Source organism: Chaetodon trifascialis, chromosome 9 (assembly GCF_039877785.1).
Source record: "Chaetodon trifascialis isolate fChaTrf1 chromosome 9, fChaTrf1.hap1, whole genome shotgun sequence".
In the NCBI taxonomy this organism is placed as follows: Eukaryota; Metazoa; Chordata; class Actinopteri; order Chaetodontiformes; family Chaetodontidae; genus Chaetodon; species Chaetodon trifascialis.
In genome coordinates, this window is record NC_092064.1 from 8,079,202 (window position 1) to 8,096,796 (window position 17,595).

The following is a 17,595-nucleotide window of genomic DNA, read 5'->3' on the forward strand; positions in this document are numbered from 1 at the left end:
GTCATTATAATTTAGTCTCAAAGTCTCCAATCATCAGTGTCTGGCTAAAACTGTTAACATTATATAATTCAATTATTACTTTACTTCCCATAACTTTATTTTCACATTAACATAAAGTTGTCATTAGTTCATGAGGTCTAGCCTCTACAGGGAAGCACCGATGACATCAGCGAGAGAAACTCCTCACCCCACCTGTTCTCCCAGCTCCACCCTGAGCCTAACCTTTGTCAGTTTTTAAGGAGCATTTGATTCATGTGAAGTAGCATTTCAGCCTTGGACGTCTTTGCTTTAATTTATGAGATTTGCCACCATATTTTTTAGTTCTGTAACCTAATAAAACAAGGATCCTTGTGTCTGTCCATACATCCAGGTCTGAACTCCTACAAATCCAGCTCATCCTGCGATTCAGCCTGCACCATATGGCCTCTGCCTGGTCCGAAGAGGAGACCTTTGTCTGTTCAGTATGCCTGGACACCCTAAAAGACCCGGCTACTCTACCATGTGGACATTCATACTGCTTGGCTTGTATCCAGAGCCACTGGGACAAGAAAGACAGCAAGGGTCAGTATAGCTGCCCCCAGTGTAGGCAGATCTTCAGCCCCCGACCGTCGTTGGCCAAGAGCACTGTGCTAGTGGAGGCTATGGAGAAACTGAGGACCAACAGCCTCAAGCAAAGCTCCTCCACAGCTGTGTCCTCTGCCCCACCATCTATGCCCATCTACCTGGAGGTCTTACCAGACACAGGGCAGCAACAGGGCAGCATGTACCCTCAGCTTCCCGCAGTGGAGCCCAGAGCCTGCCCTCAACACAACAGACCCTTGGACCTATTTTGCCATGAAGACAAGGAGTGTGTGTGTGAGGTGTGCTGCCAGCATGGACACAAAGGACATCATGTGCTCAAACCCCAGGAAGAGAGGAAGGAGAGACAGGTATGGAGTTTTACAAATTGGTGATCTTTTATGTTTTGTTTTGTTTCTTTTCCTCATCATGTTGGTCTTGGTACATAAGATGAGGTGCAGGTGAATCAAGAACTGTGTTTATCACAAGTGTAGTATTTCCAAAATGTTGCTAAACCTGAAGTACTTGTGAAACAACTGTCTTTACTGTGTTTTCTGTCATATGAGTGGAGGTGTTTTGTTCTAACATCACAAATGACTCACAAAGGGCAATCAAGGACAATCTATGACTGCCCCACAGTGTGTGTGGCCTCTTTTCTATACCAAAGTGTGTGTGTGTGTGTGTGTGTGTGTGTGTGTGTGTGTGTGTGTGTGTGTGTGTGTGTGTGTGTGTGTGTGTGTCTGCTTGTGTGTGCATGTGCATTTGTCTAGAAAGAGCTTGTTCAGATGCAGGTAGATGTACAGAAGAGAATCCAGGACACTGAGAAGAAGCTTAATGAGCTCCCACATGCTGCTCGCCAGCACAAGGTAAGTAACAATTCTGATTGTTTATTAGCATTGTTGTTCTTTGCACCCTGTTTTCAGAATTTCCTCATCACTCTTACTCTCTGTGCACTTCCAGGCCTTGGTACAGGCTCTACAGCAAGAGAGCACAGATGTCTTCTCTGAGCTTGTTAAGAACGTGAATCTAACGGGCGTCAAGATTGGTGAGCTCCTCAGCACCCATGAGACCTCCCTCGGCAGCCAGGTTGAGGGGCAGATCCACAGATTGGAGCAGGAGGTGGCACAACTGCGCTGGAAGAGCGCAGAGCTGAGCAAGCTGGCCGACATGCAGGACCACATCTGCTTTTTGAAGGTAATTGGTGTGAGGCAGTGTGGTGCTGGAAATTGATTTAATTGAATTTTACTCAATGAGTAAACAATAAGGTTCACCATCAATAAATTAAGAACTGTGTTTTTTAATTGTAAACCACTGTGCCATCTGAAGAATTTCCTTACCATGGAGCCACTGGGTCAGATGGGTGCCACAGGAGGGTCAATACTGAGTCAGGAAGAAGCGGTGGTAGCCTCAGTCCGCTCAGCCATGAAGGAACTGCAAGAGTCATTACAGGACGTCTGCAAAGCCAGCCTGGCCAAGATCATCACATTAAGTGAGTGCTTCTCTTCTCTTCTCTTCTCTTCTCTTCTCTTCTCTTCTCTTCTCTTCTCTTCTCTTCTCTTCTCTTCTCTTCTCTTCTCTGACAATCAACATTTCTTTTCTTTTTAGTGAATTATGGCGTGGCTCCAACACCCAGTGGTGCAGCAGCAGCAGGCACCACGGCAACTAATTCCAGTGGTCAGGCCACCACTCAAAACCCAGGTAACTTAAAATTGCCCACTGTGACACAAGCACAGAATAGAACACTTTCAGGTGTGTTTCTTACAACTTTTTCACTCTTTTCCATAGTGTATGAAATGTTGACAGACCTTCCACCTTTGCCACCTCCACGGCCTCAAGGTTAAATGACTTTGGAAACTTCATATCTTGCATGTCCATGGCTCATAAAACAAATGCTCCTGGCCCTGAAAGTGTTTAAATATGACTGTTAGAAAGTTGACAGTTAATATTTTGCTTCATCTGTTCATTCTCTTTTCCCGCAGGTTCATCTAAATCTCCATCTCTACGTCCTGCATGTCCTCAAGGTAACAACAAGAAAGCCTGCTGGACAGTACATGATTCAATACAGGTTTCAGTGATGTTGGAATTAAGATTTCAATTGGTATACCTGTTTGCTTTGTTTGCTCTCTCCCCATCTCCCTGGACATGAAGCCTCAGCCCCCCCTCCACCCTTCCCTCCTCCTCGACCTCAAGGTAAATACAAAAGCATTGAAAACTACCTGTGCAACTACTTCCCCTTGTAGAAGTAGAACATGCAGTGTTAGATGACTTTTGATCCCAGATTTCATAAATTCATTTTTGGTTTTTCCTCTTAGCACCTCCTGTAACAACAATGGGACTTGTTAATCCAGAACCAAAGACGAGAGGAGAACTGCTGAAATGTGAGTTCATCATACTCTAAAATACGGAACAGAATATAGGATCCAGATTGTTCGCTAAAATGCATAATCTCTTTTCAGTTCGCTTTGAACCCACCATGGATCCCAACACAGTGTATCGCCATGTGCAGCTGTCAGATGGAGGTCATAAGGCCACAACGCGGGCAGAGAATCTGAACCCACCAGACCATCCTGAACGCTTCCACTTCTGGAGACAGGTTCTCTGCAGAGAGCCCCTGGCAGGGAGCCCTTACTACTGGGAGGTGGAGTGGACTGGCCAGAAGGTGGGGTCTCAGAAATTAGTGGGGAAATGGGTGGTTTCATCTCGGTGTATGCTTCATACAACACATCAGTGTAAATCCTTGTTAAATTTGCATGAATTTCAGATGAACAAAATTGGATCGCAACTGAGACCTGTGGATTCATGACTTTCATTGGCTTTTCTTAAGCACCATCATTTGTGGATTTGAGTGAAATGTCTTATCCAAACTCTTGGATAGATTGGATTGGATTGGATTGATCACAATCATCCATGTCTATTTGCTGCTAAACCAAATATTAGCATGCTATCACAATAAAAACATCCCATCATTGTGAGTATGTTGTGTGTTAGCATGCTGCCATTAGCATTTATCTTAAAGCACTTGCTGTGCCCAAGTACAGCCTCACATTAGCATTAGCATAACTAACTATAGACATTAACTCTTATAACTGTTTAATGAATGCTAAAAAAAATAAATCCTATCTATCAACCTTTGGATATTCACTTTATTCACTGACATCTATTAACGTGTTATTTTTATTTATTTATAGCCGCCTGGATTTGCCTCCTTTCCTTATATATTTTTTCCTTTCCCACCACACAGATCACCATTGGCGTGGCCTACAAGGAAATTGAACGTAAAGGTTCTGATGATAAAAGCCGTTTGGGCCACAATGCTCAGTCCTGGAGCTTGTACTGGTCTGGGACTGGGTTCTCCTTCTGGCACGATGGCCAAGAAAAACTGCTGGGTTCACCTAAGGCCAGACGGATTGGCGTCTATCTGGACCAGCATGCAGGGATTCTGGCCTTTTACCGTATCACCAACAACCAGGCTGATCTCATTCACCTGCACCAGAGCCAGTTCACTGGCCCACTGTACCCAGGGTTCAGGTTCTGGGCAGGAGTAGGTACAACTGTGACTGTTTGCCAGTTGGATTGATTTGTACATGAATGATGGGATGTTGTAAATCTTTTCTTGCTCTGGAGATCCTTCTACTATGTCTGGTTTCATATTTGTCTTTTTGCACCAGCCTTTATTGATGTGATGTAAATTTTCTAAAAATGTCTTTGTAACTTAATAAAAGAGCAGTAAACACAAATGTCTACAACTTTTTTAGGGGATGGGGGTTAACATCTCTTAAAGCATTTAAGTATTCTATAGAAATTTGGCCTGTTAATGGTTTGAGTAGCCTTTGATATTCATGTGAATATTATATAGGCTAATACAGAAAAAGTAAGCACATTTCTACCTTCTTATGTGACCAAAGGAATAAATAGAGTTCGACCAATCTTATCTTTGATCCCCACACCTCGGATGCTTTTAAACTCCTCCTCCATTGTTAAAGTATCTGTAATATCTTTAGTATCCCTGCATGGATTTGGAAAGAAACCATTTAACCTTCATTGGTCTTTTGTCCACCCACTTTTTCTTTTGACACATCTAAGATGTTTTCATATAGTCCTGATTCATGTTCAATCAAAAATTTATTTTGACTCAAATTCTCACCTCCTTCCATTTTTGAGTCTTTTCTCACTTATTGCAAACATTCATGAGCATAGCCTCGCTTTGTTCTAGCACACTCAAGTAATTCAACACTATTCACAGGAGGGCAGTGGAACTCTCATTTTACATGTGGTGACAATAGTTTGTAGTGTCCTGCCCTGATTGAAAAAGTTGGATAATCTGAAAGACATAATGAAAACTGATCACATGGCTTCTGGATGCAAAATATCTATTTTGAATTTGGGATTAAAAAACAATCTGCTGGGATAGAAAATAATGATAATCATTCAGCGGATTAATGTGATGGATGCAAACCTCAACCTCAGCTCACATCAACACTTTCCTGTTCTGCCTCTTTTAAGCAGGTTTATGTGAACAAACAGTGTTTTCAGAACAGCAAACTGACTTGTCTACCTTTGATGCACAATAAAGCGTTTCATGCACATGTAAAACCAGTACAGAGATGCTATCTTTGTGTGCTGATAGGAACACTGAGCCACATCAGTAACTTGCCTCAGAGGATAGGTGTTACCTGACCTACATCTACACAAAGCCCTGGAGAGTGTGTATGTGTTCGTGTTTGTGAAGCCCCCCACTCATAAAGAAAACGTGTATAGATACAAATACACGTATGAATGCAAAAAGGCTGGACTTTAGAGGAAACAAAGGGAGGAGCTACCTGAAGGCCAGAAGAACAGAACTGACGGGATGCATATATATATAGGTGTGTCTCTTTACCCTCCATCATTCTATCACACCATTCTGAGGCAGTCATCACTTGCCAGCATCACCATGCGAGGTGAGACTATAGAGGAGATGCACATACAGTTGAGATATACATTAAGGTTTAAGTGTAAAATTTTCTTATCTTTGTTCTCACAAGAGTCAATGTTATGATCCTCTGTGGGTTTAATGGTACACTTTTCTTTTCCCAGCTATTGTATTGCTGTGCCTGTTAGAAGCAGCTTTTGTCCAGGCCACCGATTATTCCTGGACCGGACCTGGACAAAACACGGAGAACAGAGGCGTTGATCCCAACACAGAAAATGGTGAGAACTTTTTATGGAAATAAGTCAAGTCATAGGACATAGTCAGTGTGTCTGCATCTCACCTGCAACCCACTGTACCTCTGTGTGTGCTCAGTGTGTCTTACGGACCAGGCGTCGTGTGGCTGTTGTCTGATGCAGCAACAGATACATAGGATGAAGATGTTCTTTAACATGAGCCTCAATGAGCTGGAGAAGGAGCTGATAAAAACACAAACTGTCCTCAACAATGTCAGAGGTGAGACAGAGTGCTTGAGTTCCACAAACCAGACGAGAGCGAAGCTCATCAAAAGATTTTAAAGAATAAAACACTTCAGATATGCTGTATGTCATGCAACTCAGTTATGTGCAACTTCATATTTTTCTCTCCCCCTCTGCATCTCCAGCCAGCCGCAGTGCCTTCTCTGTTGCTCTGACCAATGAGAAGAATTTGAAATGCTTTGGCCCGTTCCGCGACGACAAGCTCATCACCTACGAGCACATCTTCATCAACCTTGGTGGTGGCTACAATGCAGAGACTGGTGTTTTCACTGTTCCTCGCTCTGGTGTCTACAGCCTCGCCCTCACTGTCTACAGCGACGCTGGTTCTCCTGGTAACACCTTGGCAGCCTGCGCCAGTCTGCTGGTTAACGGCCAAGTGGTGGCAGGACCCAGAGAGAAAAACATGCAAGACCAAGAGGACAGTGCCACTATTGTTGTGGCCCTTCACCTGAAGGCTGGGGACAAGGTGGCTGTCAACCTGCCCATTGGATGTTTCCTCTGTGATGACAGCAGCCACTATAACACTTTCACTGGTTTCCTGCTGTATTCCACTGACTAAGTTAGGGAAATGTAGCTGCTCTGGGACTTGTGCCAACCCTTGCCCTACTTACAAGGTTTGAGTCTAATACATGAAAACTCCCTGTGTTGATAGTTGTGCTTTGTAGCCCATAATCTTTATCTTGTCTTTTGTACTCTCACCAACACAATGCTCTCTTTATCTTTATTTTCAGCGTCTTCCATGATCCTCACTTCCAACATTATCTTTTGACAGAAGCAAAGTTTATTTCTGATGTTTGAAGCCTTTTCAAACATTAAAAATAAAATTTCAAAATGCTGTATGTCTGTGTCACTGTTGCCCATGTTAACCCATAACTTTGCTCTTCTAACTGATTATATGTGATCACAACTGTGATGGAAATATGTGACATACCTGTAAAGAAGAAAATAAAAGAGAATTTTCAACAAATTTGAACGTTCTGAGGCAGTTTTTTTTTTATCTCCACAATGGCTCACTGGAGAGTAAAAGAGTCCACTGATTTAGTGTTACACTGCTATAGCAGATGTCAGAGTCATGATGGACAGTTAAAAAAAAAGGATCAAAATTGATGCAGCAGAACTGGAAATTTCATATTTTTCACTCCATGCATTCTTCATGTCCTTGTTCCCTCTCTTGGTGCTGACATCATCCACAATGCAAGTCAACCACAATGTTTCACAAAGAAATTTGGGTGTGCTCTAGCAGCAGCTAATGTAGCCTCGAGTCTGCAGCAGAGATGAGGAGTTGGGTGCAAAGGAGCTGCAGCCTGTCATAGTATCCATTGGTAAAGGTGAAGTTCCCTGTCTATCACAGGACTAACATGTACAGACACATTCATGCCTACAGGCAATTTAGACGTGACATCATTTGCAAATCTTTGAACAGGTTGGTCATGTTGGGCTCAAACCCAGCACCTTTTTTTCGGTAAGGCAGTTCTGTTGCTCTCATCAGGATTACTAAGACGACTAATATACAAATTAACTGCAAGCATGTTAAGTGTATTTCTTAGCTTAAAGGCTATATGCAACCTGCTCTTCCAGGGATCACAGGAGACAGAGAGCTCAGGACCCCACAGATGAAAATGGACCTGCAGAACTCAGGGAAGAGAAACTGTGTCAGGTTTCACTTGAACATTGGACTGAGGACTGAAAGCTGCTTCATGCTGAAAAAAATCAACTGCTGTTAACTTACCATAGTTAAAACTAGCAAAGCCCATCTAAGGTAAAATTAGCATCACCATTGTTTCTAAGTAGACGCAGAGTCTGGTTGCAGTCTGTTTTTTGTCTGGATCACAGCACAATAACAGCTTCAGTTTCAGTCACTGATGACATTGTCTTTTTTTTTGATGTCTCAAAACATTTGATGCTATCAATCATAGAATCTCACTCCACAAACTACAGTGTGAAGGTCGAGATGAAGCCACACTTAAATGGCTCCGCTCTTACCTCACTGTTATTGTTGTACCCAGTCAAGCCCCCATCAGTTGCTACAGGGTCTGTCCTAAGTCATCATAGTCCGTTATGCACTATTATCATTTCTTGTTCTCAGGTCTCTTTTGGGAAAGAGACATTATCTCAATGAGACTGTCTGAGAAAATAAAAATTGAATAAATTAGCTTGTTGAGTGCTGACATATAGAAAAAAGTGCATGCTGAGTAGTGAAACTTGAGGGACGCTATGGAGAGATTAAACTTTCTACAAGTATCAAAACTATGTAGCAGGACGAGCGAGGTCATCTTTTTGTTCTACACTGAGCTGTCAACCAATTTAATCACTAATAAGACAGCGGTCGTAAACGAGACAGCAGCAGGATCTCCTCCCCAAGGGGAGCTACCCTGAGCCCAAGCTATTAATTCACCGAGCCAGGCAGTTCATACACCTACCTCAGAAACCCACTGGATCGGTAACCCGTCCTTAACTGGCATTCCTTGTCGGGTAACTCATATTCCTACCACCGCAACGCACTGGAAATGCAACTCCCCTCTCACCAGCATTCCTACACTGGTCACTCGCATTCCTGCACCATTTGAACTCATCAGCATGAAGCATTTAAGAGAGCTACAGTTGACAAATTGCATCATCATCAACATAATCGCGGGACAATGAAGAACATGGGAATTGAACTGATCATTCATTCAGTATTTTGGTTTATGGTCAAATACCAGAAAAAAAAATGTGACATTTCCATCAGCCTCAGGTGTATTTTGTGTTTAGAGCTAATTAACAAATGGTAGAATGCTAACATGCTAAACTAAGATGGTGAACATGGTTAAAAAATGAACCTGCTAAACATGTATATTAACACTGTCATCATGAGCATGTCAGCATGCTGACAGGATAGGCTTCAAAGAGGCACCCAAACAGAATGGAGGCAGTTCTTCCTCTCTTTGCAGCCATCGAGAAGCAAGGCTAAGAGTCGTATGGCTTTTGCCTTGAGCTTCATCTTCTTCAAAGACACGCAAAGTGGTGACCATAGATTCATTCCTCTCAGGGTGAGACCTCAGTAGTAGTGAAGAATATAAATGTGTTAGTTCTACGTGCAATGCTCTGTCTGCAGTTTTTGAGACATTTTCTCATTCAACTGTGGATCTGGTGGTTGGAACAAAAACATCTTGTACACTGATAATTTCAGCTATGCAGCTCTATGAATTGTAATTTGGCTGCTGACGATAAAACTGAACTCCACATTCAGAACACCTCATCTCAGACGATAGGTGATACCTGGGTGGCATCAACAACAAAGCTGTGTAGTGTGTGTGTCTGCTTGTGTGTGATTTTTGGAAAATGAGAGCCCCTAGTGATGAAGAAGTAAATCTCCAGCTTGAAAGTTATAAAGGCAAATAGGGCAGACGATAAATAAAACACAAGGAGGAGCGATATCAAAAGAGGAGGAATTAAAAGGGAGGGGCCATCAGAAATATATATATGTACCATTTTTGTCTCATGATCAGTCGACACATCTTCCATCCTTCTGAAGCCATCATCATTCACAAGCATCAACATGAGAGGTGAGACAAGTTGCAACTACAGTGGCATAATATTTAGGAGGTGAATGGTGCATCACAGGTAACTTGGAACTCCAGAATGGACATGATGGAAGTAGTTCAGGTTAGAAATATCCAGACTGAAGGAGGTGGCTTATTAGTGATTACTATCAGAAATGTAATAATAAGAAAAAGTGGTTCAAACCTGCATGTTAAATTTTGAATAGATAATTTTTTTATCTAAACACCAAGAATGGAGAGTGTTTGGAGAAGAACTGTGCAACTTGTTTAATTCATGGTCTTCTATTGAAGCTTACACTTGTCTCAAAAGTAGCTCATATTGCCTGAGGAAAGCAGTGACAACTCATGCAAAGCTTCTTTTGGCTTTAGTGCTACATGCCTTTGCTCTTTTGTCCTCCAGCAATTGTATTGCTGTGTCTGCTGCATGCAGCTTTTGGTCAATATTCCTGGGATAAACATGAATACACCTGGGAAGGTCCAGGTGATGTTGGCATTCCACTATCGGAAAATCCAGATCCCAATGGTGAGAAATTGTTCAGGAAATACATTTCTTTTTATAAAGAATACATCCAATACATAACCAATGTGTCTGCACATTCTGTGTCATCTGCAACGTAATGTATTGATGTGTGCGTCTGTGTCCATGCGCACGTCCGTAGCGTGTCTTATGGACCAGGCGTCGTGTGGTTGCTGTCTGATGCAGGGATGGGTGCGGAGGACGGAGATGTTCATGAACACAACAGCTGAAAAACTGAACGGGGACCTGAAAAAAACAAAGATGATCCTCGACAATATGAGAGGTGAGCGACACGTCATCGAAGCATTTTAAAAAACAAAAGTGATCCACTTCTTATACCTCTGGCCTGACTATTTATTTTTCTCTGCACTTCCAGGCAGTCGCAGTGCCTTCTCTGTCGCTCTAAACAATGACAGAAGTTTTGACTGCTATGGCCCCTTCAGTACTGACAAGCTCATCACCTACAAACATACCTTCATCAACCTGGGAGGCAATTTTGATATGCAGAGCAGTATCTTCACGGTTCCCCGCTCCGGCGTCTACAGCCTCTCCGTCACCATCTACACATCCAGTTTCTCTGGTAGCAGCCTGGGCGCCTGTGCCAATTTGCTCGTTAACGGCAAAGTAGTGTCTGCGCTCCTCGAGCGAAACGACCAGGACTTTGAAGACAGTGTCACTATCGTTGAGGCCATGAAACTGAAGGCTTGGGACCAGGTGGCTGTCAGCCTGCCCAAAGGATGTGTTGTCTGTGATCACAACAGCCACTATAACACTTTCACTGGCTTCCTGTTGTATGCTACTGACTAAGTTAGCAGATGCAGCTGTTGTCTGGTCCTTGTCCTGACAGTTTGTGAGTCTGTTAGATGAAACTTTTCTGTGGCCATGGTTATCACTTGTAACCTCTATTCTCTGAGTGATCACCCATCCCAACACAATGCTGTTTTCGTTGTTTTATTCTATCAAGGTTCACTATTCTTCCTGAGATCAAGTCCTATCAATTCTTAATAATACCTCTAGAGGGAAGCCAGGTTTTTAATCTACCTTGAAAAACACCTTTCATGACCTTTGATATCACACTGTTAAAGTATCTTGTTTGTAACAGCCATCGATCCTGAAATGCTGAAATGATGTGTTGTGAATTTTGATAGGACTAAGAAAAAAAAAAAAATCACTGTACCTGAAACTGAGACAAAATAAACCAGAGTCCTGAACAACCTAGCTGGCATTCTGAGTCACTTTGTTTCAATCTCCATTAATAAAACTGAAGATATAAAAGTGCTGTATACGTACATTAAAGATGTTGTTGTTGACCAAAATGGATTTATAATAAATCAAACTGTTACATTTTAGGATTGACTGGTTTTTAAGATTGAAACCAAATTATTAAGTATTTTATTGAAGGCCTCAAGTTACCGTTATTGATACTACTTCATAGAAACTGAAGATGCACTGCCACATCCCCAGACTGATGAAACAGAATCCATAATAAATAAAATGCGACCACAGTAACACCCCTCTTATCAAAATCTTTAGTTAAAGAATAACGTCCAACAATAATATGTTGACTGTGGACACTCACCATATCTGTAATGAAAACAGTGAAGAGGTGTCAGGATGGACTGAGACGTGACCTATAACATATCTAAAAGATTTCTACCTTTCATAGAGTGATTTTAAACATACTCTTCATAATTTGGCACAGCAACAGGGTGTGGTACACCTGCAAAAATGAGTCGTGAGCAGATCAGAGCAGTATGGATACAGTATTACCTCTATTATCTATACAGCATGACAGCTGCCTGAGACAAAGGAAGGTAAATTGTGGCTTTCTACATGTGAAGAAAGAATTATCAGCACAGACCATAAAAATGAACAGAGACTATCGTGCAGCTCTTCAGATGCTTCTCTGCTGATGAGACTGCCCAGACGCTTCTTTCCAGACGACACACGATACCTGGCCTGTAACCAGCTACAGCCCTGGAGGGTGTGTTAGCTCTGCTTGTGTGTGATTTTAGAAAGTGAGAACACCTGGTGATGATGATAAAACATCTCCAGTTATACAGTTAGAAATTCAAAATGGGGCGGATGATTAAAAGAAAGCACAAAAACAAGGAGGAGCGATGACTGGAGAGGAGGAATAAGACCGAGAGGTAACAAGGGAGGAGCACTGCGAAATAATATATATCCACAACACTTCCTCTACTGATCAGTCCATCGCACCATCCATCGTTCTGAAGCTATCATCATTAAGTGTCAACATGAGAGGTGAGACTGTGCAGTGCTTCAGATACGTAACTTATGCAAAACTCCTTCTGGGTTTGGTGCTACATGCCTTTGCTTCCCCCTCCAGCTATTGTATTGCTGTCTCTGCTGCATGCAGTTTCTGGTCAGAATGTATTTTCCTGGGACCCACCTGGCTACAACCTGAATCCAGACAACGCAGGCAGTGGTGAGGAATTGTGGGTACATAATCAGTGTGTCTGCAACATATTCTTATCTGCAAGTGTATTCATGTGCGTTTGTGTTCAGCGTGTAAGACTGACCAGGGCTCCTGTGGCTGCTGCATGATGCTGCGAGAGACGCACAGGTTGAAGATGTACTTAAACGCGCGCCTGAATGACTTGGAGAAGGCATACTTACAAATGAACCAAAGTCTCACCTATGTTGAAGGTGAGTGACGCTTCCATTCAAATCAAGATCATGAAAGCATCTTAAGGAAGAAAACACTCTTGCACTCACACTTTAATTTTTCTCAATGTTAATAGGACAGCACCAGTCTACTTTTTGCACATGTAACCCGTTGTCTCTCCTTTGCATCTCCAGCCAGCCGTATCGCCTTCTCTGTCGCTCTACACGATGATGTTCATTTTAGGTGTGTTGGCCCCTTTAATGCCAACAGAGTCATCATCTACGAACATGTTTTCCTTAACTTGGGTGACGGATACAGCACAGGGACCGGTATCTTCACTGTTCCCCGCTCTGGTGTCTACAGCCTCGCCCTCACTGTCTACAGTGATGCTGGTGCTCCCAAAAACATCCTGGCAGCCTGCGCCGGTCTGCAGGTTAATGGCAATGTGGTGGCCGGGTCCAGAGACCTAAACAAGTATGACCAAGAGGACAGTTCAACTATTGTTGTGATCCTCATGCTGAAGAACGGGGACCAGGTGGCTGTCTACATGCCCATCGGATGTCTCCTCTGTGATGAAAGCAGCCACTATAACACTTTCAGTGCCTTTCTGCTTTATTCTACTGCATAAATTAGAGAGGTGTAGTGCGCTGGTTTTTATACCAGTGCTTTCTTAACTAACAAGGTTAGAGTCTGCTAGGTGAAATCTCTCTGTGGTGACTCAGCTCAGTCTGCCTTTTCTGGGGGAAGAGAGGTTTTAAATCAGTCACAGCTGCATTCAACCCATGCAGTTTGAAAGCTAACAAGCTTCGGAGCATGAGCATTTTTCTTCTGTAACAGTTCTTTTCTTGCTGAAATGATGTCATGTAATGTTTGAGAAATACATGAAATACACACAATTAAAATGCCAACAATTACAACCAGGACTTTAAACAAAGTTGGGATTAGAGTTGACTTTGTTTCAACTGAAGAGATGTGTGATGCCTACACTGAAGAAATTGTGGACAAAATTAAAGAATTGAAATATCACCATTACTCTGCAGTCTGTTTTTGATACATACTACTCCTACTTTTGGTATGAAAATAGAATTTTAGTTCACAGCACATATACCAATGAAAGCACTGCATTCACAGTTTTGGTTATTCTGTTGATGAGTCTTCCGTACAGAAAATCACGAGGTGAAATGAAAATGAAAGCCATATCACCAGCCAGGTGAAGTAGACTCCCTAATAAAGTGTAGATTACTATACGACGCATACAGTATGACATTTATGGAAGCTACATGTTAACATCATGTTAAATCATAATTTTAAGGTCTTTTATGCAACATGTTCACCACAATAAAAACACATTATCACCCTCAAAGTTGATATAGAAAACTTGTGAACAAGCAGCTACTGTACACGTTTACTTATCCAGCAGCAGTAACAGAACCACATTAGCATTTGGAGAACTTATATTTACTACTTATTTGGTAAAATGCAAGTTCACACCTTAGCTCTTTTTTTGCCTCTACCAACTCCTGAGGGAAATATTTGGCTCATTAGCTGCTAATAGCTGCTCCCCTACATTCACCAGCTAGTCTCCAGCTGTGTCTGCCCGCTGTTCAGTGCTCAGCAGGCGAGACTGAATAATAGCTTATTCATTTGGTCATTTTCTGCTGAGTAAATAATCCACAGTTTGTAATGATAAGCCTTGTGAATTGTGTTCATTCAAGCAGAAAAGAAGACACAGGTGTGGCAGACCTTGTCACTGAGGTCATTTCTAGTTATTTCAGTTCACGATTGCAAGAGCAACAACAACAGGCCAATACCAGCAGTATAATAATAATAATAATAATAATACATAAAGCAGTGGTTCCCAGACTGGGCGCAGGACCATTGCAGGTGGGAGGTGGATATAACCAGAGAAAAACATACACCTTGTTAACACAGGTGTATCATTTATCGTTGCAGCTGAGCCTCCTGTTCTTTTCCTGTTAAGTCAAAATGTCTGCTGTAAAAACAGTTAAATGCTCTTAGCTTCCAATTTGATCTAGAAGACAACATCAGCCAAAAAGTGCAACGGGGAAGCAGTTCTAGCCTCCGGACCTGCTACTACTGTGCAAATCCCTGAATGTTTAACCTCAGTTTTCTGTTTGTCCCTGGGCCCCGTTTTTTACAGCTCAAAACTCAGAACCGCTTTATAGTCTTGGTTTTAAGGAAGATGGGACATGTTTCAGAAGTCTGCAACAGAAAATGACACATTACTTCTGATTGGTCTCTGTCCTAATCTGATCTCAAACGCATCAGCTGTGAAACATTAGTAAATACAATGAATTTTCATCAGCTGCATGATTTCTCTTGACTGCACTTTTAATGCAGCTCTGTGCCACCAAATCCGAAATAAGTCGATCTGGATTTAGAACCGTTTGTTCAGAGAAGGTCCAGCAGGGAGCTTCACTTGGCCTAACTGAGCCCAAACATCACTTTGTAGGTGAACATACTCCACATTTCTTGATCTGCGAATGACTTTTTGGAACACACAAAGGATGTAGTATTGCTTGTATAACATATACAACATGAATTCTTTTCTTATTTGGTCTAATGCTTTTTGGTCATTTCTGCATTTTGTTACCTTCATTGAATTTGTAAGCCCAGTTTGTGCCAAACAGAAGGGTTATCACGTCGATTATGTTTTTATAAGATCAGAAAAATGTTAAACTATTTCAGTGAAAAGAATACTTGATGTTGCAAATATTATTAGCATGTCATTATTTTTACATATAAATCAGTGGGATCTGTAGAGACAAACAATGATGGAAAGAAAAAAAATTTGCGCAGGGATAACTCAGACCTTACACAGTAATCTTAAATTATTTGGATGTATTATTTGGAGTCTTTAGCAAGACATGGCCATTCGCTGCTGCCCGGCATCCATCACAGGAATCTGAGCTCAGCCACATTTTCACCTCCATATCCAAAATCTCGGAAATATGACCGCTCCATTATGCAGCTCTGGTTTGAAATCACATGAGATCAGGGCACGGTGCGCGTCAGTTTCATCCCGTGCTGTTATGATGTGAACCGTCTCAAGGTCTGGTCTGTTTTGAAGAGAGTTGTTTGGAGAGCGAGACCTAAAACACCTGATACACCCTGGCCTCAATCTAGCAGATAAGACTATGTGAAGAATCAGGTTAGCTGACTTGGGACTGCATACATGCAAGTGGTCATCAAAAAAAATAATGCACTGTCCCCCGGAGCCAAGCCAACTTTAAAAGCAGCTGTCAACACAGGACACACCCTGTTATCTAATATACAAGAGGGACAACAAGGATAGTGACAAATGACTGTGCAACTTCAGGTTATAGACAAGCAGTAGAGATGAATGACAGCAGGAGCGGTCGTACACACAGCTGGCTGTCAGGTTTGCTTTGAGCTCTGTTCATATGTAGACAGTTATGCATGCAAGAAAACCTGCACCACGCCAAGGCAGACTCTCTAATGGGTTTGTTCTTTATTACATGACCTTGCTTACGTCAGCAGGCTGTTTCATCTTTAAATTGATTTACCAGCAGCAAACCTAAAGTAGTATAGAGAGGATTTTCTGTAGTATACTATTTATGCATTTGAAAATATTTCTGTAGTTCTGTAGTGTTATTTAGCACTGATCATCCCATTTTGAGGTTTCCAAATAAATAAATATGTTCAGTATATAGGCTAAATATAGACCTCAACCTTCAGGTCAAGGTGGATGAGAAGTCTTTTAACTGCCCAGAAAAAATGGAGATTTGAACATCTACAATTTCAAACTCCATCTTCTGACAATGATCTTGTAATATGTGAGTAAGTGACTGAATATGGTCCTTGATTTGAGATTGCTTTATCGTTTTCAATAGACTATCAATCATTTTGTCACTGTATGTATTAACAAGACAAAGCTAGCATGTGTAACACTGTGCATGAAGCTCTAAATGTTTGAAAACCTGCAAATATCACGAGACACTATCTCATTCATTTCTCTGTTTTTGTTTCCTGAGGGTACTCAGCTGTGACGTCACCGGGCACTGAGTTTAGAAGCCAAAATGGAGAAAAAGTGCCCCTAATACCAAACTTCTCCAAAACAATGGCAATCGTGATTTCTCTTCTAAACAAGGGGACATATGAGGCCTTTGCTGGAAGCTCTGACAGCTCTATACTCATCCAACAATGACTGTAGAACAACGAAAGCGAAATCTCCAAATCAGGATCAAGGTGGCTCTTTCAGGTATCGACTTCTTTGAATCTGTCATTAAAAAACAAGATGAAAGATCGTAACACCAAGTTGTTCCTGTGGCTTTTTGACCTTTTATTGGATAAAAAAAATGGCCCAGAAAAAAGATCAGATATTTCATTCACATGAACATAGAGTCCACTTTAGCCAATAACGATTTCATATCTCAGCCCACAGCAAATCACAATGCACCTGGGCTTCCAACTAAATGTGAAGGGAAAGTAACCATGGGAACACGCAGTATCACTTCTCTCTTCCATCCACCTCAGCATGAGAAACAGGGACGCTGTACATTGTTCTCAAATCTAGGCCTTTATTGATGGACTGATAACACTTCCCAGCTTCTTTTGTCATCTTGTCTGTAGATCATTTTATCCTCTGGGAGCTGACAAGGAAGATCCCCATATCAGCATTTCTGAGCAGCTGGTGTCCTCTAGAAAGGCAACTGGACACTCTTGTCCTAATAAGACGTATTATGGTCTCAACAATAGGAAGCTGAAAGGTGCAACAGGATCAATTCTTGTTGTTCCTTAAAGGAAAGCCATCTACTGCACCGCATTACCGGGGACGTACGTGGCTGCCTTTGTGTAAGGAAATGGAGTGTCATCACCTGTGTGTGTGTGTGAGAGAGTGTGTGCGTGCGGGTGTGTAT

General features: G+C 42.0%; 2 protein-coding genes across 2 annotated transcripts; both read left to right on the forward strand.

Moving 5' to 3' along the window:
• The first annotated feature begins 263 nt into the window (after nt 1–263).
• On the forward strand, nt 264–4,141 carry ftr86 (finTRIM family, member 86). The gene is made up of 11 exons (XM_070970874.1): nt 264–929; nt 1,329–1,424; nt 1,519–1,752; nt 1,885–2,047; nt 2,164–2,256; nt 2,344–2,394; nt 2,538–2,579; nt 2,707–2,748; nt 2,871–2,936; nt 3,015–3,217; nt 3,800–4,141. The coding sequence occupies exons 1-11, from the start codon at nt 420–422 to the stop codon at nt 4,133–4,135; spliced, it is 1,836 nt and encodes a 611-aa protein (XP_070826975.1). The 5' UTR covers nt 264–419; the 3' UTR covers nt 4,136–4,141.
• Nucleotides 4,142–5,491: 1,350 nt separating this feature from the next.
• Nucleotides 5,492–6,565, forward strand: cbln20 (cerebellin 20). The gene is made up of 4 exons (XM_070970663.1): nt 5,492–5,498; nt 5,635–5,748; nt 5,843–5,983; nt 6,132–6,565. The coding sequence occupies exons 1-4, from the start codon at nt 5,492–5,494 to the stop codon at nt 6,563–6,565; spliced, it is 696 nt and encodes a 231-aa protein (XP_070826764.1).
• The last annotated feature ends 11,030 nt before the right edge of the window (nt 6,566–17,595 follow it).

Bases quoted from the DNA above. Each gene is read 5' to 3' on its own strand.
- cbln20 (XM_070970663.1), top strand. The intron at 5,749-5,842 runs GTGAGAACTTTT...GTGTGTGCTCAG, and splicing joins TGATCCCAACACAGAAAATG to TGTGTCTTACGGACCAGGCG. The intron at 5,984-6,131 runs GTGAGACAGAGT...CTGCATCTCCAG, and splicing joins TGTCCTCAACAATGTCAGAG to CCAGCCGCAGTGCCTTCTCT.
- ftr86 (XM_070970874.1), top strand. From the start codon at position 420: ATGGCCTCTGCCTGGTCCGAAGAGGAGACCTTTGTCTGTTCAGTATGC. The intron at 2,257-2,343 runs GTAACTTAAAAT...TCTTTTCCATAG, and splicing joins GGCCACCACTCAAAACCCAG to TGTATGAAATGTTGACAGAC. The intron at 2,749-2,870 runs GTAAATACAAAA...TTTTCCTCTTAG, and splicing joins CCCTCCTCCTCGACCTCAAG to CACCTCCTGTAACAACAATG.